This window comes from Bidens hawaiensis, unplaced genomic scaffold (assembly GCF_021521415.1).
Source record: "Bidens hawaiensis isolate Kalapana, Puna unplaced genomic scaffold, B.hawaiensis_p1.1 tig00004357_1, whole genome shotgun sequence".
In the NCBI taxonomy this organism is placed as follows: Eukaryota; Viridiplantae; Streptophyta; class Magnoliopsida; order Asterales; family Asteraceae; genus Bidens; species Bidens hawaiensis.
The window spans coordinates 917,843-942,023 of record NW_027491262.1 but is presented as its reverse complement, the minus strand read 5'-3'; the positions used below and the strand labels follow the sequence as shown (position 1 = coordinate 942,023).

Below are 24,181 nucleotides of genomic sequence, written 5' to 3'. Positions count from 1 at the left end.
TGTTGTGGCAATGAGGTGGATGTTTGAATTGGTTTATGGGTGGGGATGCTCTTAAGAGAAACAAAACACATTTTCATAATATTTTTCTCCTTAGATTAAGTGAGATTAAGGTAGGACTGTTTATGAGTCGGCTTGAGTTGTTTTAAACTCGAACTAAAACAAAAAAAATTAGATTAGTTTTGGTTGTTTAAAGTTTTTGGTTTTATGTATGAGTTTGGTTCAATGCTTGACTCTACATTTTAGCTTTGAACCTTTAGACATGAATAAAAGTTAATTTAGCCAAAATAATGAACTTCAATATGCAATTTTTAGAATAATCATCGATCACGAAATGCACATTACACTTATTATAACATGTACTTTGTAGCTTGCGTCACATCAGACCAACATTTTTCTCTTACTTATTAACAAATTTTCATATAAACCAATACCATCATGGTTTTAATTCGAAAACCGAATTGTTGAGCCGAATCATGATCATGCTGCATTGTGCAACAACCCATTGTGCCTTAGCAGTGGCTCGGGTGAGGGTTCGTGCCCACGGAATTCGACAAATACCTGCAGTTCGCATTCCACAATTATCCCCAAAGACCAGATTGAATAAATAAGTAAATAAATAAATTATTGGTATTAAAAACAGGAGACTTTTTCAACTTAAATGAATTTTTTTTCTTGGTATTAAAAACAGGAGACTTTTTGGAACCTAAATGCTCAAATCACTTTAAAATCAACTCATAATAAAGTGGTTGAGTGCCAACAACAAAATGGTCATTCGAATACGGAAATATGAGACAAAAGGTGTTTATATTTCAGAACCGATATCATGTCGAGAATCACAAAAACATACCTATTATACATATATTATACATGTGTATTGTTAGGATTAAATTCACACACGAAACTGAACACACATGCGAAAGCAATAACGAACACGAGGATTTAACATGGTTCGGTCTAAACTGACCTACGTCCACGGGTGACAACTAGGTATTCTTTATTGAGTGACAACGATTACAAGTACATAGCATTGTTTAAATAGAGACTGAACTAGAGTTTGTAAATTACTGAACAAGAAATCTAAACCGGGCCGGGCTTCGGTCTGGCCACCCTACACCCGTCTGCCCTTTGGACTTCAAATAATAAATCGGGCCAACAATGCCTACGAACCCAACAATCTCCCACTCGGAGGCCTTGAGTACCCTCGTCTGCACTCTTGATCGTACTTCTATAATCTGAACCTTAAACTTCTTCTAGTTGCCACCGCCTTCTCATCAATGAACCTGAAGGCCCGTTGAAGCACCCCGGAGCTCCAACACGTCCGTCACGGCTAAAACTGCCCCTGACCCGTTCTTTGTCCCTACCGGCTCCTAATGTAACAAACTACCGGATCCTGAGATAACCTGAGAACAAACACTCTCCATATTCAGCAAGTAATTCACTAGAGAGACTTTGACAGCTGGAATAGTGGTTTTCTTAATCCACTGTCGACTTGGAACTGTAACTGAAACACGGCCCGTGCTCCCACTGTCACGATGTCCCCCAACTGATTTAACCTTCCTAACTCGTTCATCCTGAATCTTCACTTTGGCTCTGGGTTTATAACTTGCAAAACGAACCTTCTTCTACCCACGAGATTCTGTGAACCGGACTTTGTCTTTCATCAAAACTGGATCCACTCCTTTCGATGACATATCGACCATATACAATGAATCCATTTTCTTACCACGAGCAACCACGAGATTCCCTTTGACTACTTTCTACTGCCCATTCCCGAACTTAACATCGTGCCCCTGGTCATCCAACTGTCCAACTGAAATCAAACGTTTCTTCAAACTTGGAATAACCCTCACGTCTTTCAAAGTCCAAGAACTACCGGCTGAAGTTATCAAATCAACATCTCCCATACCCGTAACCTCTAGAATATCATTGTTCGCAAGTCGAACCTTTCCAAAATCCCCAAACATTAGATTCTTCATCGTTTCACTACAGTGAGTGGCATGAAACGATGCACCAGAATCCATCACCCAAGTATCAACGTCACTCTCAACACTGTAAACCAAAGCCTCATCACTACTAACTCTGTCATCTGTGTCGTCTTCTATAACGTTCACCTCTTTCTTACCATTTGGACACTGATTCCTGAAGTGTCCTTTCTCTTTACAACCCCAGCATTCAATATCTTTACGAGTCTTAGACTGACTCCTCTTCCTGCTCCTACTGCCTCTTTGTTTTCCCTTACCTCTACCTTCTGTGACTAACATATTTCCTGATGATTCACCTGAACTTCTGCGTCTTGAATCTTCTCCTAGAATCAGGTCCCGAATCCCATCAAATGTAATTTTTGTAGACGAACTACAAACCGCAGTCACTGTTTGCGACCAACTGTCGGGCAAAGAGGATAATAACAACAGGCCTTGAACTTCATCATTAAACTTAATGTCAACTGACACTAAACGGGACAAGATCGAATTAAGATTATTGATATGCGTTGTAACTGACCCACCCTCTTTCATTCTAGTTGTCACTAGCTGTAACACCCCGGCCCGGTTAGGGCTGACGTGTCACTCGATACGGTAATAATAGACATTAAAAACGTTTTCAATAAAATCTTAACCCTAATTTTATAATCGCACAACGGTTCAAAACATTCAAATTAAAATGCTCGACAAAACGACAAAAAATAAAGTTGTTTCACTCAAAAGATCTTTTATTAAGTTCCCTTGTTTTCCAACGTCTAGCCATTTTCCGTTTACTCTCTTATCACACATTTCCCCAGTTCCCTTGAGTACCTGAAACAAATAAAGGAAACACAAAACAAAGAAACACGGCTGAGCCAAAATTTGCCCAGTAACGGAGAAAACAATAACCATAACAATAGATGATGAAGAACAATACGATACAATGAATGATCAAGAGAGAGACCAATAAAGTATGCGAGCCGGTAACAGTAACAATACGCTGAACGATTAGTCATGAGTCAGTACAATAACAATATATCTATGGAAATACCCATGTGAGCCAGTAACAGTAACAATATGCACATTAGCTGCAGACTAATGCACCAATAATTTAAGTGAGATAGGAATGTGGGCACACACACCTAACCATCTCACTCCAGTAACAGTTTACCTAGGATCGATCCATACGCCTCTCAGTAATCAGTAAATCAATAAGTGCTCTCGTCGCACAATAATATAGAGACGCTGTGGACTAATCGCTCCGCCACAGATAGAGCACGTCAAAGGTGCCTCGATTGACGCCTTATGTTCCCATAGGTGGATAAATGCTCGGGTATTGAGGTCAAATAGAAGACACTAACAATAACCAATATCAATATAAGATAACTCAATAACAATAAGTCAATGTACAATGGTCTATTTGGAACATGCAATAATGATCGCAATAAAATATATTCTATTGCATGCATTTCAGTTATCAATTTAACAATAGCAATATAACAATTTGCAATATATAATGAAACGACTTAATAAGGATGACAATGACACGATACTATGAAACGGATCAAAAACTATGATAAGACTAACAACTCAAGAAACGATATATTACGAAAACAAGGACATAATATGACGCTACCAGTGTAAGGCTACAAATCCCATACACTATGAGATCGATTAAAACGATATTTACGCTATAATTTAAATACCACAGAATCCGTACCTTAACCGATGAGCAAGAACACAATAAATATAAGTACTCCTTAACTGGCATGTGATCCTACAATATTTCATTGCAACTTAGATCATATTTTAGTATTCATGCATTAATTAAATATTTGGTTATGTTCACTGTATGTTTATCCATTTTCACTATAGTTAGTCAATCCGGTAGTTATGTTATAAACTTTAACTGGGATTGCCTCTCTTTTTATCTTCGGAGGTTACCATATTTTTTTTCCCTTAACAATCATTGTTATTTATAGAGTTGTTTATTTAATACCCGGTTTGTATATTTTTACAAAAAAACAAATGAAGCACTATATTATCACTTGTACTTGTCACCTTTTCCAAAACCTTGTAAGGTTTGTTATAGAAAATAAAAGGAATCAATTGGCCATATGTGGAATTATGGTGTATACTAGTAGAGCTCAAGGCATTTTATGTTTTTATTTATTATTATTATTATTATTATTATTATTTTAAACAATCAGTATGGTTCGCGAAGTGCGGTTTAAACATGTATAATTCAATTTGAAAACAAATGGATTAACAAATGATCATGGATGAAAACTGTTTTCCAAAAATTATTAACCTTGCTCCATCTTTTAACCCAATAACTTTATATTTTGGATACTTCGTTCAAAACGGTAGGAACAAAACAGAGAACATAAATCAATCGCGTATTAGGCTGTTACCTTCGATGGTGGCAGATTCGTAGCGGTGGCGGTACTTAATCCGTTGCAGTGGCGGTGATGGCGAGTGGTGTTCCTGTTGCCGGCAAGTGGTGGTGGTGGATTCCAACAAGCTGTAGGGGAATGGTCGAAGCCGGCGATGAATATGGAATTATTTCCGGTGAGTCGGGTGGTGGCCGAGAGTAAAACGATCTAGGGTTATTAGATGAAGATGTCGTTCGTTTGTTGATTTAGGTTTATTAGTAATACGATTATACAAGTTGGAAGGAAGCACACACATGGAAGTTCCGTTTCCTCCGGCTTAAGAAAACGTATAGTATGCATGTTTCCAAATTGACTTTTAAGAGATGGCACTAGTAGCCCTTTAACTTATACTTTTAATTATTTGATAATTTGTACATTAGACCTTTTAGTTTAGCAAAAGTTAACTTAGCTCTACAATCATTTAAAATGCTCAATTAACTTAACGGTCTTTTGGTCTTACGAGGTATTAGCTCTTATAATAATCGAAATTACAGTTCGACATGCAAAATTTTATTATTTTATCGCATTCCGTATCTTTACTCGGTCGGCTCTACTTATTATCTATTCATAAATATTCGACACATTAATAAGATATTTAATATTTTAGGGTTTTCGTATTTTCGTATGTTACACTAGCTCTCGAATAAGATAGACCTTATTCACTGCCGAAGGCTTCTCATACATATTGGATAGTGCCTCCATCATACCACGCGCTGTGGTTTCTTTCATGATGTTAAACGCCACATCTTTCGACAACGACAAAGTAATGCAAGCCCTAGCTTTCTTGTCTAACTTCTTCCAATCTGCTTTTGACATCTTTTTTGGTTTTTCATCCTCAAGCACTACATCCAAGTCTTTCTGACAAAGTAGCGCTTCAATCTGCATCTTCCACCAACCAAACTTTTGCCCATCAAACTTCTGTATCGAACCCTTTCCGTCCTCTGCCATAACAATGACAAAACGAAAACCTAGATAAAACAGAGACAGACACAGCAATGGCACGGGCCTGAACTTAACGACTGTTCTACTGAACTCTGTTAAATAATCAACCTATTCAAACGCAGCGGAAATACGAATTGTAAATCAGAAACTGAAAGTTTAAACTAAAACGATAAAACCTGACAAACACAGTTGGCACTGGTTCTTGGTTTCTTTAATGCTTCTTCTGATTCACCAACTGTTCTTCAACTGGATCTTGATTGGCTCGTTCTTTGCTTAACCCTTGCTTAATCGAATCCGGAAGAAAAGGAACTTTGCACCCAAAATAATAGCCTCTATATTATTCAAGGATCTCTACCAAAAATAATTATATTCCGCTAAACTGGCGAAAGGTTTACCTACCACCCACCAAATTAACCAATTGAGCTACTGCTCTTTGTTAACGGACCAATAGAAAAAATGAAAAAGTTTGGTCAGTAGAGTGGAACTTGGTCAAAGGGTAGGAGCCTTATCTCTTATTCAATCAAAAATTAGAAACGCTGGTTCCTGCCGACCGATGTCCCTATCACCTATGACAAAACTATCCTGCTGCCCACCTTTCTCTTCTGCTCGAATCCTTTAGGCTAAGTGGCGGCGCACGGTGGTAACGCTTGACTGAAAACTGGTCGCGATCGTCGGGCTGGGTTTAGCGGCGGCGAAACAGCAGTGCCGTATACCCTAACGACAATCAGAAAACCGCAGGCGGCGGCGGAACCCTAGCGCAGTAGGGTGGCGGAGGCTGGATGGTTTGGCGGCGACTCGGCTGGTTCCCGTGTTCTTCGTGTGATCCGAACCTAAGCTCTTGATACCACTTGTTAGGATTAAACTCACACACGAAACTGAACACACACGCGAAAGCAATAACAAACACGAGGATTTAACATGGTTCGGTCTAAACTGATCTATGTCCATGGGTGACAACTAGGTATTCTTTATTGAGTGACAACGATTACAAGTACATAGCATTGTTTAAATAGAGACTGAACTAGGGTTTGTAAATTATTGAACAAGAAATCTAAACCGGGCCGGGCTTCGGTCTGGCCACCCTACACCCGTCTGCCCTTTGGACTTCAAATAATAAATCGGCCAACAAGGCCTACGAACCCAACATGTATAATATAACGCGTCAATTTATATAATAAAATAGTATAAGGATTTAATTAGTTCTAGTAGTTCTCAACATATTATTAGTTATGAAATGAGCATTTCTGTATACATATATTATAGATATGTATGTGTGCGCAGTTCTTACCTTTAGCGGATGTTTTCCACCTCCAAGTGCAAGAACAGTTTCACGGAACCTACGCCCCGTCTCTCTGATCGTCTTTTTGTGACAATAAAGAAAAAAAAACACACAAAGCATCATTGCAGAATCAAATAATTTGAATTAACAAGTCATCAAACACTAATTTGTGGAAATAGTAATAAGCAAGGAAAACAAATATTATGTTACCTTTTCATCATCCAATCCCGCTTCCTCAAATGCAGAGAACGCATCAGCAGACAATACTTCCGCCCACTGCAGAAATAAAGGATTCAAGATTCTGAAGCTATAATAACTTCTCATTAATCAAGCCCACAAAAATATACCTTGTAACTGTAATATCCAGCAGCATACATACCTGCGCAAAACCACATCATAGTAAGAAGTTAATAATTATAAAAAGATATAACCGAAAATGACCAAATTGTCCATTTTATTAGTCAAAGTAAACAAAATGTCCATTTGACCATCTTTTTTCCAAAATGTCATCCAGAGATTTTCAACCAACAAGATTCTGGCATGCGTGGAAGTCAAAAGAATCTCAGCGGAAGCCACAAAATATCTTGTCGGCTGACAAGATAAATCTAGTAAGAAGACGAAAAAATCTCGTCGGAAGTAAAAAATAAAATCGCGTCGGAAGCCAAAAAGATATTGTCAGAAGACGAAGAGAATCTCGTCTGACGAGAAAAATCTCTTCAAGCGCCAGACGCCAAAAAAAACCCGTGGGTTCGATGGTTTTTTTCTTTATTTTTTTTATTTGAGCGTTTCGAAGAGATATTGACATGTGGCGTGACCTGGTTGGTTGAAAAATCTAGCGGGTGGTGAATGGTGATTATTAAGTAGGTGAGTCGACTGGATTGAGGGTCGATATTTTGGAAAAAAACCCGTTCAAATGGACACAATGTTTTTTTTAATGGTCAAATAGACATTTTGGTCATTTTTCAAAAATAAACTCGACGCATAATGTATAACTAACCTGCAAAAATATGCATAAAACCACAAAGAAACCTGTCCTCTTGAAGTGGTGGAGGAATAACTTCAGTTTTTTCACTGATTATTCGATCAACATCATAGATCGATTCGGAACCACCAGGAACATACTTGCTATGCAACTCCAGGTCAACACTTGCAAGTTTTATCTACAAAACATATTGTATATAAAAAAATTTAATTAATTAATATTGGAAAATGTATGAATGTTATACTTACATGACTAAGGCTAACGGTGCCGGTGCGAAAAGTTTTCGCAGCAAGAAGCTTCTGATATATGTCTTCAGGGAGACACTCTGCAGTTTCATAATGTTTTGCCATACTCATTAATGTATCCCTGTAACATTTGTTTACTATATTTAGTTAATGATATAGACTAAATGGAATGTGCTAAATTAATAAAATGATGTATGAGTATGACCTATGGTAGCACCAATTTTCCATGAACTGAGAAGGTAGTTCAATGGCGTCCCACTCGATCCCACGTATACCAGAAACGAGACCCTCGTCTTGTTTTGTTAGCATGTGTTGAAGTGCATGACCGTTTGGAACACAGTCTTTACCTGCAAACATGATGCATATATTTTTAGATGTTAAAAGAGATAATAAACATTGCATTTTAACAGTTTACTTATTTTTTAAAACTGAAACTATGAATGATTTAGTTTGTTTTTCTGTACTCGCAAAAACCTGTCTTCTGCATTGTGACATTCGTCAATTTCGGGTCTTGTTTGTATTCGTTTTTGTATTTGTTTATTATGTAAACCGACCCGATTTGTAAACCGAAGCTTATGTTATAATCAAAATGATGGATTTATGTTACAATATTGTTTCACACTTGTTGGGTCTTGAAAACATCCTATTTTATTTTTTATTTTTATTTATTTATTTATTATTTATTTATTTATATATATATTTTTTTGTTGTTTTGTGTTTTTGTCTTGATCCATTTTGCATGAAAACTCTTGTGTCTCACACCCATATTTGACCACCAACATTACCCTATATATACACTACCTTTCCTCTTCATTTTCCCTTGCTACAACTCCAAAAAAAAAAACAAAACTCTCTCAAACATCAAAGATTCAAGGTTATCTTCTTAAGTGTTCTTGAAGGTTTTTAGTCTTTCATCTTAATTAGTTTATGTAGCCTTATTAATACTTGTTTATGGTTGTGCAACATATATATAACATACACCCCTTGTTTACCTTTGGTAGTTACTTCTCCGATTCCGGTCGGTGAGGTTTCGGACCTCATAAGGCAAGGCTTCATGGAGGACTTCGTATCCTTGATATATATACATCTATATAACTTGTTCATACATATTAATCTTGCTTATTTTAGTTTGTTGGTCATGTTTACAAGTTCCATGGTTATGGGTTTTTAAGAGTCTATGCTTTGGTTTAACCGTAAATAGCTCTAAACCGTAAAGGTGAGTACTTCATACCCCATTTTCCATCTTTTATTTTGGGGGTGACATTTCATACTTATTCAACAAAATGCTTTATATTTGAATCTTAAACCACAAACGTAGTTGAATACTTTACCTAAATAATTGCTCGATTTGGTGTTCTATGCTTATATGCCTATGTGTTTATCGCTTTTGGTTGGTGGAACTATAAAATCCTAGACTATTTAGCATCCCCTTATAGCAAGGTGTCGTTAACGTAATGCAATTAACGATAACTATAAAATCCTAGACTATTTGGCATCCCCTTATAGCTAGGTGTCGCTAATGTGTTTAGCGATATCTATTTATCCAAATTACCACTTTTATTTATCGTTTCGTATGCAAGTTTTGTGGCTATCTTTATTATATACTAATATGATTAAACTTATGAATTGCTCTCCAACCTTTGTGTTGACAAACTTTATTTTATGAAATGTTGCATGTTTGCATCTTGGTTGATTTATGATTGTGAAGAAAACGACATCAAAGACCTTAGGATATTAGTAAAAATGAACAATATCAAATTTGCCATATTTTGTGATATCTTGTTTATGGTTATTTTATGGATAATTGTTTTATGTGACATTTTCGATGTTGTGAAATGAAATGAGTTTATTAAATACTGTCACTTTAATTAGTGTCATGTGCTTATGGACAATCGTTACACCTCGGCATGTTCCGCCGCCTTTGGTCGGGGTGTGACATGCATGATACAATTACACGTACCTCATGAAACGTCATAAGGCTTGGTTTATCTCCAACCGGTAGCATTTGATTGCACACCATATGAGCAACAGGTAACCTAACATATGTTTTACCATCCGATACTACATGGCACCTTGCAACAACCTCGTCCATCCATCCACCACCTCTTTTTTCAGCTGGACGAACATACGGATCAAAGTAAAAATATGAAATAGGTTCACCTGATGAATCCTTCATGCAGTAAAATTTTACATCAGCATTCCAAACCTACACATATACCAAAATATAGCATCCAAAATACTAAAATAGTTAAGCTAAAATTCAAATAATTAATCATATTCAAGTGCATTTATAATATATATATATATAGGATCAGGATCATGAGAGAACGTTTTGAGAATTAAGAACCATGAGAACAATTTTGGACCACAAAAAACCCACAAAATAAAAAAAAAATCATAAAACAAAAATAAAAAAAGTAGAAAAATCAAAATTCTTATATTTCATTTCAGGTTCATAAAAAAATCTCGGTTTTCGCAAAATTATGCATATATGTATAATATGTACATGTATGTACACACATGTTTTTTTATACATATATGTATAATCTAAGGTAAATGATAATGTACATATGTGTACATTACGTAACTAGAGGTTAAATGAAATTATACACATGTGTATAAGTATAATACGAATTAATTAATTTTATTTTATTTTATGAAACCGGAATGAAATATAAGAATTTTGATTTTTTTACTTTTTTAAAATTTTCATTTTTTTTTGTTTTATAATTTTTAAAAATGTTTTTAGAGGTTTTTTTTAGTGGTATAAAATGGTTCTCAAAGTTCTCAATCAATTTGCAAAGGGTTTTCTTAGGATCCTTACCTATATATATATATATATATATATATATATATTAGATAACTTGCTGGTGCGGAACCATCAGCTGGTTCAACATCTATGCCAAATAGCATCTTCATTAAGTTGAAAAGACCATCCTTGACTTTAGGCAATGAAAAGTAAGGTCTCAGCTCTTCCTGCAGCATCAAGAAACTGAAGTCTGAAAAATATTCGCATGAAAAAACATTTACATTATAAGTACCAAAGATGTTAAGGGAAGAACCTCATTTATCTCGTATTTTGATTCACGAAGCCTCTCGCTCCAAAAGACAATATCCCAATGGGTCAATTCATTAGCTTCGGGAGCACCTTCACTTTTGGAGAATTGCCTCAGATCTTCCATATCTACATATATATGAAGTAGTGTATCGAGTATTTTAGTGCCAAGTAGAACAAACCCAAATCGTTAAATTTATTTATCAGTGGCTCATATTTTTAAAAATTTGTAATTCTTAAATACAAATGCATATCTTATGTACATAAAAAATAAACCATCAAACTAATTTGTTCATATGTTTTTATAATTTTAACCGTTTACCTGCACATGCAACTTTAATACACATGTGTAGGTTCAATATATAAACAAAATTTGTTCATTTTTTTTAACTTCGGGAGGAATGAATAAACATCGCATTTCAAACATTTTCTTTTTTTTTTTTATTTTTTTTTTGGGGGGGGGGGGGGGTATTACCCTGAACTGCAGCATTCCAGGAAGCACTCCTGAGCTTTTCCAAAAGCTCTTCAGCTTTACTAACAGTAGCCATCTTGGTTGCCATACTTACCTAATAATAATGACTTCAGCCCACAAACCAAGCAAATATAAGAAACGGGCTAAATAAAAATAAAAGCACCTAATAAACACTGACTTATACCTCTGCATAATTATTATATCCAAGAAGCTTAATCTAAGCTTCAAAATCTGTTCGATAACTGGAGTATTATCTAGTTCTCCACTAGAAGCACGGTCACATAAGCGCGATAAATTTCCTCCCGCAAACCTCGGTTCTTAGCATGTTGTATCACTGACAAAACACTTGGATCATCCAATGTAATCATCCATGGCCCGTTTTCAGCAGTCGCATTTTCATGACCCTGTGTTTAAACTTAAAATATGTGCAGTGAAATAATAAACGCATCCGTATAGTAAATATAATGAAAATTCTTTAAGAACCTTAGATAACGCTGTTTGTGCAGCCGAACCAAGAGCTGTAGCGGGCAATCCTTCGATTTCCTTTTTATCTGTTATAAGCTTTTCAAACTTCTTAGTGGCATCGAAAACATTTTCCTCAAATTTTTGTGAAAGTTTTGTCAACTCCTGCAGATTAACTCATAATCAATGTAAAAATAGTTACTTACCAAAATAAATATAATTTCACTTACTTTGCTAATATCTTGATTTCAAACAAAGATGAAATAGATTGTAAAAATAGTCCAATTTGAATAAAAAAACATAACGAATAAAAACTTTGATTGTTCTGAATAATAAAAGTGAGCGTACACCTGTTGAATTTTGTTAAATTCTTCTCTTTTAGAATCCTCAAGGAAGACACCATTAAGAACAGCCTCCTTTAGATATGCTGCTTGTGCACATAAGTCATAAGCAAAGACACGCCAGACGGAATTCACACAGCTTGATATAAAGATACAAATGAGAAAAAAATTGTTTCTGTTTAAACTGCCATACATCTAAACTTGCTTGCAGTAACAAATACTTCAGGTCATACAAACTTAGAGGGTAAAAAGGTTTAAAAGGGGATTTAAATATTGAATATTGTGCTAAACCACTTGTGTTGCATATTTTGTTTGTGTAACTATGCATCTTCAAGTTATAAATGATGCATAATATCTTTTAGCATGAACTCATAATTATTTTTATTGCATATGCATTTGTTGTTTGTGTCAATATGCATGCCTTCAAATTATAAGAGCACCATGACACTTTAATGTGCAGAATTAGAACGATACTTACATTCAACAACGCGTTTCCGAGCATCACTTAGTCCTTCCCAGTCAGGTGATTCCCTTATGGCTTTAAAAGCACTATATATAGGTTTACTTTGACCCAATTTTATGTCAAACTGAACCTTTTCAGGCTGCAAACAGAATATAATCAATGGAATACCGCTTATATTTGGAAAAATGACCAAAATGTCCATTTGAACGGTTAAAGTCAAGAATATGTCCATTTGACCAACTTATTCTCAAATGTCCACCCCTAAATCTCGTCGAATCGACGCTTTTAATCATTACTCAACGGGATTATTAACCAACCAGATTCTACCACTTGTCCAACAAATCTCATCGGAAGCCAAACAATATCTCGTCGGAAGACGAGATAAATCTACTTGAAAGCCAAAAAATCTCGTCAGATGCCTAAAAATCACGTCGGCTCCGACGATTTTTTCTAAAACTTTCTACCTTAGAGGTTCATGACGTGTGGCAGAATTTGTTGGTTGAAAATCTTGACAGCTAATGATTAAAAAGTGTGCAAGTTGACGAGATTGAGGGTGGATATTAGTGAAAAAAAGCTGGATAAATGAACATTTTGCTTACTTTGAATGGTCAAATGGATATTTTGGTCATTTTCCCTTTATATATGTTTAAAATGTACTATCCTATTATTCAAATAAAATATGGAAACAAGTGATTGAATTACTAACAAATAAAGGTATAAACAAGCCAAGCCGCTCGCAAGCTACTCGAGATTGGCTCGAGAAGCTCAAATCGAGTCTAGCTTAGACGATCTCAAACCTAAAAATACCTTTATTTGTTAGTAATTCAATCACTTGTTTCCATATTTGATTTTGTTTAATAAACGAGCCCGAGCCTGAGCTTCACTAATCAAGCTTGAGCCTAAACAAGCCTAGTATTAATATAACTTTATTATATATATGTGTGTGTGTGTGTGTGTGTGATTAAAATAACTAGATCCTATATATTTGTTACATATAAAGTTACAATAAAAATACAAATGAAAAACAAACTAAGCATATATCTATACTATATATAATACATGAGACAAGGGTAAATTAAGACACTTAATTTTAAGAGTTTTACAAATGCTAATGCATAAAGTACATGTATAAGAAGGGGTAAACTTGTCTTTTAAACACAATTCACCTAACTTACAAGTTTGCTTCCTCATCTTTAACCATATTATGTTTTTAATTTTAATCTTAAACTAACTTCCCACCACGATTTTTAAACGACCATAATTTTTTCGTACGCTAATATTTTTGTAAAAAAAGTGCACCATAAAATTGAGCATTTTATTCTTTTTAATTTGAGTATGATATTGCTATAATTCTTTCAATTTTAAAAAATTAATAAGTTACGTAGAGTTGCTCGATGTCGGTTTTTTATGGTTTATAAGTTAAACTTGTGAGCCCAACCATTAGTATCGATTTTTCGTCGTCCAAACCAAAATTGAATCATTGAAAATTGAAACCGAATCGTTACCAATTCTCTTATATATAACAAAATAGGAAAAATGATAATTTTAGCTACATAAATGGTAAAGATTAATGGAACACCTAGGATGCGAAATTATAATAAGAACGAAGATTATAAAAAATCATACTGGAATTAGATTAATTTAAAGTTTTAATAGTCATGTTTATTTGTATTAAAAAAGACTTTGTTCAATTATATTCTAACTATCTATATCTATACTATATATAATACATGAGACAAGGGTAAATTAAGACACTTGATTTTAAGAGTTTTACAAATCCTAATGCATAAAGTATATGTGTAAGAAGGGGTAAACTTGTCTTTTAAACACAATTCACCTAACTTACAAGTTTGCCCCCTTATCTTTAACCATATTATGTTTTTAATTTTAATCTTAAACTAACTTCTCACCACGATTTTTAAATGACCATAATTTTTTCGTACACTAATATTTTTGTAAAAAAAGTGCACCATAAAATCGAGCATTTTATTCTTTTTAATTTGAGTATGATATTGTTATAATTCTTTCAATTTTAAAAAATTAATAAGTTACGTAGGGGTGCTCGATGTCGGTTTTTTATTGTTCGTAAGTTAAACTTGTGAGCCAAACCATTAGTATCGATTTTTTGTGGTCCAAACCAAAATTGAATCATTGAAAATTGAAACCGAATCGTTACCAACTCTCTTATATATGATAAAATAGGAAAAATGATAATTTTAGCTACATAAATAGTAAAGATTAATGAAACACCTAGGATGCGAAATTATAACAAGAACGAAGATTATAAAAATCTTACTGGCATTAGGTTAATTTAAAGTTGCAATAGTCATGTTATTTGTATTAAAAAAGACTTAGTTTATTTATATCTTAACCATATCTAATATATATAACAAAACTTGTCAAATACTAAATAAAAAAGAGCTTAAAATGCATACAAATTTAAGTTTGGTCTGATTTCATATGGCTGGTTTTCAGCATAATCCGTGAACCAAACCCTTTAGCTACGGTTTTAAAATTTTGAAACCAACCAACCGAGTGAAAGTAAAAAAAAAAAAAAACCGACCGTGAAACCAAACTGATGACTCGTTTAAAAGGTTTAAAGGCTTTAAACTGAACAATGCACACTCTTAATTGTTATGTGATTTGCAGGGTTTGCGTTCGGACACCCGCCGCATCGCGCGGGCACCCGCCTAGTAAATAAATATGCAGCAACTCGATCCTAAGCCAAGCTCGAGCTCTCTGTAAGTTAAACGAGCCCCAGGCTCGACTTGTTCACACACCTACTAACAAACAAACTATAAAATAAACCTGGATTTCTTCAATGGCAGAACGAAATTCTGAACTATGCTTAACAGCATTAAGATGATTAACCGCTCCCCAAACAACACTTAACCGATCCTTCATCGTCTCCAACGGCTCCACAATCCTCTCCAGTTCTAGCAAATCACTCTCCTGCTATATATAATTATATATTTACCACCAAAATCAACGATCAAATATACAAATAAACAAATATACAAATATTAATCAAATTAACTTACGAGCTTCTTCAACAACGCGCGCATGCCAGGGCGGACATGCGCGGCGTGGATCGAGTCAAATGGAGGAAACTTGAAGCTGTTCAGTAAAGGATTATTATTATTGTTATTATTATTAACAGCAGAAGAGAATATACGAGATTGAAGATGAAGAAGATGATTATTATTATTATTAGATATTGAAGAAGAATAGCAATAATAATAATAATAATAATAATAATAATAATAATAATAATATAGGGGACGACGATGAAGAGAACGAGCACGATAAATGATGGTTGCCATTGTTATGAGTCGTGACGGATGAAAACTTTCATCTTATTATTATTATTTTTATTATGATGATGATTACGGAGTAGACGTGCACAAACCGGTTTAAAACTTAAAATCAGTTCGGACTAAAATCGGTCCGGTTTAGTCGACAAAAGTTAAAACCGATTTATGATCGGTTTCGGTTCGGGTTGAAACCGGTTTCTTACCATGTTATGATCAGTTTCGGTTTGGGTTTTGATCGGTTTCGGTTCGGGTTTTGACCGGTTTTTGCCCGGTCTCGGTTCGGTTAACCGGTTTGGAACCGGTTTTGTGGAGAAAATTACAAACCGGTTCCGAACCTACGGTTTCAATCGGTTTCTACATAATCAGTAATTTCAAACCAGTTCGGTTTCGGTTCAGTTTTTAGGTCAGTTCGGTTAACCGGTTTATTTGCCACCTCTACTATGGAGTAGTCGTTGGGGTCAACGGTCAAGCATGACTGTTTGTAACGTTAATGCATGGCACGTGTAATTATTTCAATGGGTATTTTGACTATAACATCTTTTCTAGTAGTGCATAGTTTGTTTAAAAAAAATAAACATTCTTATTAGAGTTAAAATTAGTAAGTGCGAATCTTTTAAAATTGGATTTTTTACATGATCATATTTTATAATAAAATATCAAATTACAATAGATAGGCAGGTAAGCGGGCAACAAGCTGCGTCGTCACCCCTTTTTAAATGGTAAAACCGATCATACTGAAAACAAAATTATTGTTCTTCGGCGTTGTTGAGTTATTGTGCACGACCTATTGAATTCTTTTCAGAAACGTAGCCGCATCGGGGCAAGAGACCCAAATGTATCAAAAGCAAAAGGAACGAAGACGTGTTGATTCTCAACACACGTCTTCTCGTGCTTAACAATTTTTCTGATTTTGCCTTTAACATAGCCTGCCTAGCAACAAACCCGGTGTCCCCAAGGCCGACAGAAGAGTACACCCCAGTAAGGTCCACACAAGCATGCTTTCTCCCCCACCCATCCAAACATACACAAGAATGTTCACTGGGCGAAGAGTAGGCTTTCCTTCACGCGGATCTGACAAAAAACTCACATGAGCCTCTTTTTTTGCCTAGATTGTTGAACAAATCATGTCTGATCTTCAATTTTACAAAACAGAATTTCCTAAATATTGGTTCAGCGAAGGTTTTCAGTTCAAAATCCTATATCCTTTTCATTTGAAACCTTGGCACAAATCTAAGCTACGACTCTCTGATAGAGATCAAAAGCAACAAGATGATTTTGATTCTTGTTTTTTTAATAGTGTTTGGAATGGAAACGGAATATTCTTTTGGTCCTCCGTGAAAAACATCTTCCTTTTTTGAACCAATTTTGAAAGATATAGACTAAAAATCAAAATAAGAAAATTAAATTTTAGAGTTCCAAGAGCTTTAAAAAAAAGTTGTTTACAAAATTTTCTCATTAAAAACATGCGAGACGTCTATGACTGGAATCGATTTTCGAAAGATAGGAGAATGGGGGATACAGAATTCGACCTCACCCGGTTTTTGCAAGCAGTAAGGCTGGACTTTAATGATGCTCAAATAACTCAATCATAACAACTGTGAGACCAACAAGGAAGAATTGCCTAGTAGAGGAAAGCTACATAACATGGACAGATAGAGAAGTTGTGAAACATGGTGAACTTGAAATTAAGTTGACATAGAATAATGAGGGGCGTTGCTAAGATCATGTAAGTCCTTTTAGATTATCTCTCGACTATCTTTGCGGTCAAAAGATAAATTGTTTTCTAGGAAAGTTTCATGCTTTTCTCGTGTAATTTATTACGTGTTAGTTTATTAGAAGAAAAATAGAAATTATGATATCGACCATGACGAGACTTGTTTATAAAGTAAAAGAAACGTGCGACAGGGGTGAACAAAAATCAAACCATAATAACCAAAACGAACTGTTAACTGAAAAAATTAACTATAACCGAACAAAATCAACCGTTATGGTTAAGTGAATCTAGCTAACCGACTGTTCGGTTATGGTTACGGTTAATGTGTCTTTTGAACCAAACCGAACCTTGTATATTTATGTTTTTCCAAAGTTTACACCTGTATTTCCCATCTTTATTTTATATCTCCATATTACCTTCGAGCATTTAAAGTTATGGTACTTCTGTTTATAACATAGTTTGAATCATAACCAAGTTTAGTCTATGACTCTATGCAGATCCCTAATCTACCATAATGAGACTTGTTAACTTGTTAATGAAGTAAAAGAAAACGTGTTATGCAACTCATCTATCCAGCAAAACAAAATAAAAAAGGACAAAAGGAACGCAAGAAGGGGGGCTTGAACCTCCGACCTTGGGGTTAACATCCACACGCTCTAACCAACAGAGCTATTCCAGCTATATTAGTTATTCAGTATTTAAATATCTATATATTATATAAACTATCGGAAATCCTTGTTTAATTAGTTTAATATTTAGTTACTGTATGTATATATATTTTTTTTTTGAAGAGTTTAGTTGTTGTAATATTTAATTACTGTATTTTTTTTGAAAAATTTAGTTATTGTAATATTTATTTAATTAGTGTATTGTCTTTAAAGAGTTTATTTATAATATTTATTATTGTATTGTTTTAAGGAGTCTATTATTGCATTGTTTATATATTTCACAAATTTCAAATTTTTCTACATTTAATTATTGTAATTTTTAAAAGCTTTAAGTTATAAATTTTTAACTTTATATATTTTATTAGAATAGGAATTTCAATAGTTACAAGAAATGTAACAGATGGTGATTATATGAATATGATAATGTTTTTTTGGTGTTTTAGGTTTCCTTACCGGAATACCGGGTGATTTTTTGTGTTTTTGAAAGTTTTGTGTTTTTTTTATATGATGGCTGACTTTGTTATTTTTGGGTTTTCTTATCGTGAATACTAATAGTTTAACCTAATTTTATTTAGCTCAACTAAAACTAAAAACGAATAATGGTAAGGGGATAAAAACAGTTTTAAACTAAATTTCAGTTTGATTTTCGGTTTTCACTTACGTAAATCTTCAGACAAAATAATTAAAAACGTTACACAATACTAATGTAAAAAGATACTACTTTTTGAACCAATTCGATTTTTAATAAAATTTATATTATAATGGCCATAAAGAATAAATGTTGTTAAAATTTATATTATAATGGCCATAAAGAATAAATCTTAATAAATTAACAACACCATGAAGTTAAAGTTTTTAAAAAAATGTTGACAATAAGGAGTTATTAGAGAAAACAATAAATGTTGTTCATAAAAAATAGAAAAAAATATATTCTCAACTAATTCTAGATTTAGAATAAAAATATTTTGATTTTTATATTGCTCCATGCAGCATCCCCTCCAATCTCCATGGAGTTTTTCACGTGCAACTTCTACACACTTGGACTACCATAGGACATTGTCTACTCGATACACACCTATTTTTAACGACTAATTAATAAAACCGGGTTATCCGAGGTAATTCAATGGCATAGATTCTAAAATAGACAGCGTTTGTTTTGAGAAATACCAGCTGCTCAAAAACCACTACAATAAAACTGGATTAGAATCAAATTCAAACTTGAGAGTTTACGGCCTTTATCCCATATCTTCACGTTAAGTTTGATCGGATCAAATATCCAATAAATATCTAGTTTTGTATTATGCAATTTGTTAATTTAATGTAAAAGTTCCAAAATAGTATATTTTCCATTTAGCTTTATTATATTTGTATAATCATTTTGTAAAAATTATTTATATTAATATTAAACAATAAAAAGTTTATTATTAATAAAGTAAATATAACAAATAAATATAGAATTCTGTAATAATATTGAAAAGACATAATATTTGTTTTTTTTTTATTTGTATTTGTTGGTTTGGTCAATCTTTGCAAACAAGTGTTTCTTTCAGATCAGATCGAAAAATAAATGGGTTTGGATGGAAGACCCCTTTGGGATCTTCATGATCGTCTTTCTGAAAAAGGTGTTATTCATGATCGCCTTCGGTCCAACCGTTCCTTCTGTTTTTGAAGTGGAATAATTGGATTCCTAAAAGATCGGTAGCTACTAAGGAGGGTCTTGCTTTTAGAAATGCCACTATCAGGTCGGTAAGTTGCCATCTTTGTGGTGAGGCTGTTGAAAATGCCTCGCATTAATTTACTTCTTGCGTCGCGAATAATATTTGACGCTATGTAAGTGCGTGGTGCAAAGCCCCCCCATCCCCACCCCCAACCCCAACCCCGACGCTATTGTTGCGTTTTCAGTTGGGGGTTTACTCACGCTTCATAACTCGATCCAGCTTTGCAATAAGAAGAAAAAGGTGTCTCAAGGTATCGTCATGACCGCTTGTTGGGTATTTGGAAGACAATGAACGAGGCCATATTTGACAAGGAGATTTCAATCTCCAGTTTATTGGAGGATAATCAAATATAAAGTCTTTGGTGTTTCTTAAGTTTAAAAATAGATCTTCTTGCGTCGGATAGATTGATCTAATTTCTTTTTTTAGCTTGTTTGTTTTGTCGGTGCTAGCATTGTCTAATGAAAAAATTACTAGGGCCTACGTATTGAAAGCATTTGTATATTTCTGCCGTATAAAATTAAAATGCATTACGTTATTTATTGTGAGATGTTGACTACCCATCCCAGGAAATTAGAGGACCTGTGATCATTTGTTTATGAAATAAATGCTATCATAAAGAACATATATGGGGATTTTATTTTATTATTTTTGCCTGTAAATATCTAATTTAGGGTGTTCTAGTCGGTTGCCATCGCATAGCTTCGAGTTGGTCGATTATACCATCGTCAACCCTTCGGGTAGCTAAATCGGATTGCCGTTCCAGGTTAGTAAAGTCGAAGATGGTGACGAGAATATCGATTGGTCAACCGTCAAATGACTGTTAATAAATAAAAAAATAACTTTAAATTATTTTTAAAACTAAATTAACATACTTGTTTTTCTATTCTTTTTACATAAAACACACTTTCTTATCTTACATTTCTATCACATTTTTACATTTTTTTTTCCCAAAAATACTACTTCGTACTCCACAAACAATTTCATGTGTTGAAACAATCAAATCATGTTTTCCCAACCAAGTATTAGGTAGCGTTTGGTATGTAGGAATGATAGGGGGAATGAAATGATTTATTGTATGGGAATGAAAAAAGTGGTGTTTGGTTGCTCAATGGAATGGAATCATCCATTACACATGGAATCCCATTCCATCAAAACTATTCCTTCCCACCCCCCTTCTTTTTTTTCATTCAATTCCTCTACACCCTACTTCTTAACATCACCACTACCTAACAACAACAACCACCACTACTATCGTCACCACCAACACCTAACCGCCACCACCACCTCCGCCCCCACCACCCTACCACCAGTGCAACCACCCTCACCGCCGCCACCACCATTGTCACTGTAACCACCGTAAACAATTTCATCGCCGCGCCTAACCATCACCGCCACCACCACTTTCACTGCCTGACCACCACCACCGTCGCCACCATCACTACCAATGCTATCACCACCACCCCGCCGACACTGCCACCACCATTTTCGTTGCCAAAGCTAACCCCACCACAGTCGTCATTGATTTTTTATTTTATAATTTTTTTTGCTAAAAAATATTTTTGGATAGGAGTATTTTTATTATTTCTATTTCATTCATACAATTTTTTTTTGATACCAAACAACATTAAGTAATAATTCATTTAATTCACATAGGTTAACCAAACAAGACAAAGTAATGGAATTATCCATTTCATTCCATTCTCCATTCCATTCCTTCTCCCATTCCATTTCCCTTTCATTCTATTACCTCCAACCAAACATACTCTTAGGATGTCACAGCCACAGCAATATCAAGAAGTGGAGCAAGAGATTGTTATGTCCATCAAGCCCATTCGAGATGGCATAATATGTTGAGATATATTATATTAAACTTTGAATATATTATGAAACCACACTTGAATAGAATGTTTCAATGAGTATAAATAGAAGATAAAAGAGCTAAATTTTAGAAATACAATAAATACAAATATATGAAATGCATAACTTATTGAGATAATTTCTCTATCTTTGACTAGCCATGATTCTTGGGATTGATATGATTATTATCTTTGATATATTAAACCTAAGGATAAAAACAAGTTACAAGTGACCACGGAAATCAAAAGCCGTTGGAATTAGAAATAGTATGTTTAGGTATTTTTGTTTAATTGTTGAATGTTTATAGTAATTGGAACAAAGTTGAAACTTGATTATATAGGCTTTATAATACTGTAAGAAGATACATGTAATTCTCCCATGAAAGAAATAGTTTTACTTCTACAAGGAAAGCCTAATGTAAACAGCTAAATTCGCATAAGGAAAGTAGGAAACATAAATAATCACTTCATGATTTAAAATGACATGCAAATAATCAACAATGATCAGTACCATGTGAATAGCAAAGATAATATTAAAGAAAGTAGACAATGGATGGTCTTAGTAAACACACACACTCTACAAGAAGATATTATTTAAATCGTTACAAGATAATTAATATGATAACTTCTAAATCTTCAATTGACAACGAGTGATAAACTCACACATTGATTTATACGATGAACCATTAATCATCAATGCTTGATTTCCACTTTCTCTTAATGATTTCACATTCTTTCTCATCTTCTTTCCTTCTTCACCCTCCATCAAAGTCTTAACCATATCCTCAATCTCATCTCTCTCCACTTCTTTCTCCGCTGGGCACATTACAGGCCTAATCGCAACCCGTAGCTCATCTATTAGTAGGGTAGCATTTAGTCTCTGTTCTGAGTACAACGGCCATGCAATCATAGGCACCCCACCCCTGACGCTTTCGTAAACCGAATTCAACCCACAATGTGTCAAAAACCCACCAACGGATTTGTGGTTCAATATTCTCACCTGCGGGGCCCATAAAGGGACAATTAAACCCTTGTCTCGAGTCCGGTCCAGAAAACCTTCTGGAAGGAAGTCTGGTGGGCCATATGGACCGGACCCTGCAGTGAAGAACGTACCGTCCTTCACACTGCCACCAGCTGGTGGACGTATCACCCACACAAATCTTTGTCCGCTCAACTCCAAACCCCAAGCCAGCTCGGTTATTTGCTTACCCGAGAGCGTCCCTCCACTCCCAAATGATACGAAAATCACGGATTCCAACGGCTGCATGTCAAGCCACTCGATCACTTTATTTCCCTCTAAACCAGGCGGATCTGCCTCTCTAGTCAACGGTCCAATATCATAAACCGGAGCCTTCACAACGGCTCGCAAGGTTTCGTCGGTTTTTAACACGTCCATAGTTGTTCGATCCAAATCCCTCCATGTGTTTAACAAAATCCCATCACATAAAGTTGTGAAGTTGACTCCCATTTGAACATACTCATGATATTGTCTATTGTTCCGGTCCAGCATGGGGTCAGGCACATCTTTAGCCTGAACCGGTACACACCCGGGAATCCTAAGCGGTTCGGTCTGGTCAACGTATTGACCTTTGACCAGTTTATCAAGAATAGGTAAATACATAGTTAATGCAACAAAACGTGCATTGCAAGGTACATATACATATTTTTGCATGTGAAACTCGTTTGCTATAGGAAGTGATTCACTAGAGAATAGGTCCGCGACGAGCACGTTTGGACGCGGGCACATAGCGAATATGGCTGACCGAATACTAGTTCTCGCTTCTCGCATCATGATTGCGAGTTGTGTGACCACGGTGTCATCGGGTTGGAGTAAGTTAGAGATGTCTGGTGATGGGATTTTGATTAAGTTGATGCAGGTAGAGTCGGTGTGGGAGTTGAAAAGTTGTGATTCGACGGGTGATGTTTGGGTGGAGACCGCGAGGATGGTGACGTGGAGGGGATGATGGGTGGCGAGGCGATTACCGAGTAATAACACGGGTAGTAAATGGCCCATTCCGGGGCTAGAGATTATTGCTACATGAAGCTTATTGTTATTATTATTTTCTTGATCCATGTAAGTATGAAAGAGCAAGTGTTGTGTATGAGTAGATGAACCAAGAATGAGTGGATATTTAACTATTTAAGCTAGAATAATCTTGAAAAGGGGAATATTATTATTTCTTATGGGTGGTGAAATCAAAGGCAACGTTTTCACCTGATCAGATCATTTGTATTATTGTATATATGTGCATAACGGTAAATGAATTCAATTATTAT

At 34.9% G+C, this 24,181-nt stretch overlaps 1 protein-coding gene and 1 pseudogene across 1 annotated transcript; both read right to left on the bottom strand.

Moving 5' to 3' along the window:
- Positions 1-477: 477 nt before the first annotated feature.
- On the bottom strand, positions 478-15,843 carry LOC143626378 (organellar oligopeptidase A, chloroplastic/mitochondrial-like; annotated as a pseudogene).
- Positions 15,844-22,500: 6,657 nt separating this feature from the next.
- Positions 22,501-23,978, bottom strand: LOC143626311 (anthocyanidin 3-O-glucosyltransferase 5-like). The gene has a single exon (XM_077096443.1). It carries the CDS (start codon positions 23,976-23,978, stop codon positions 22,533-22,535), a length of 1,446 nt encoding a protein of 481 aa, XP_076952558.1. The 3' UTR covers positions 22,501-22,532.
- Positions 23,979-24,181: the final 203 nt, after the last annotated feature.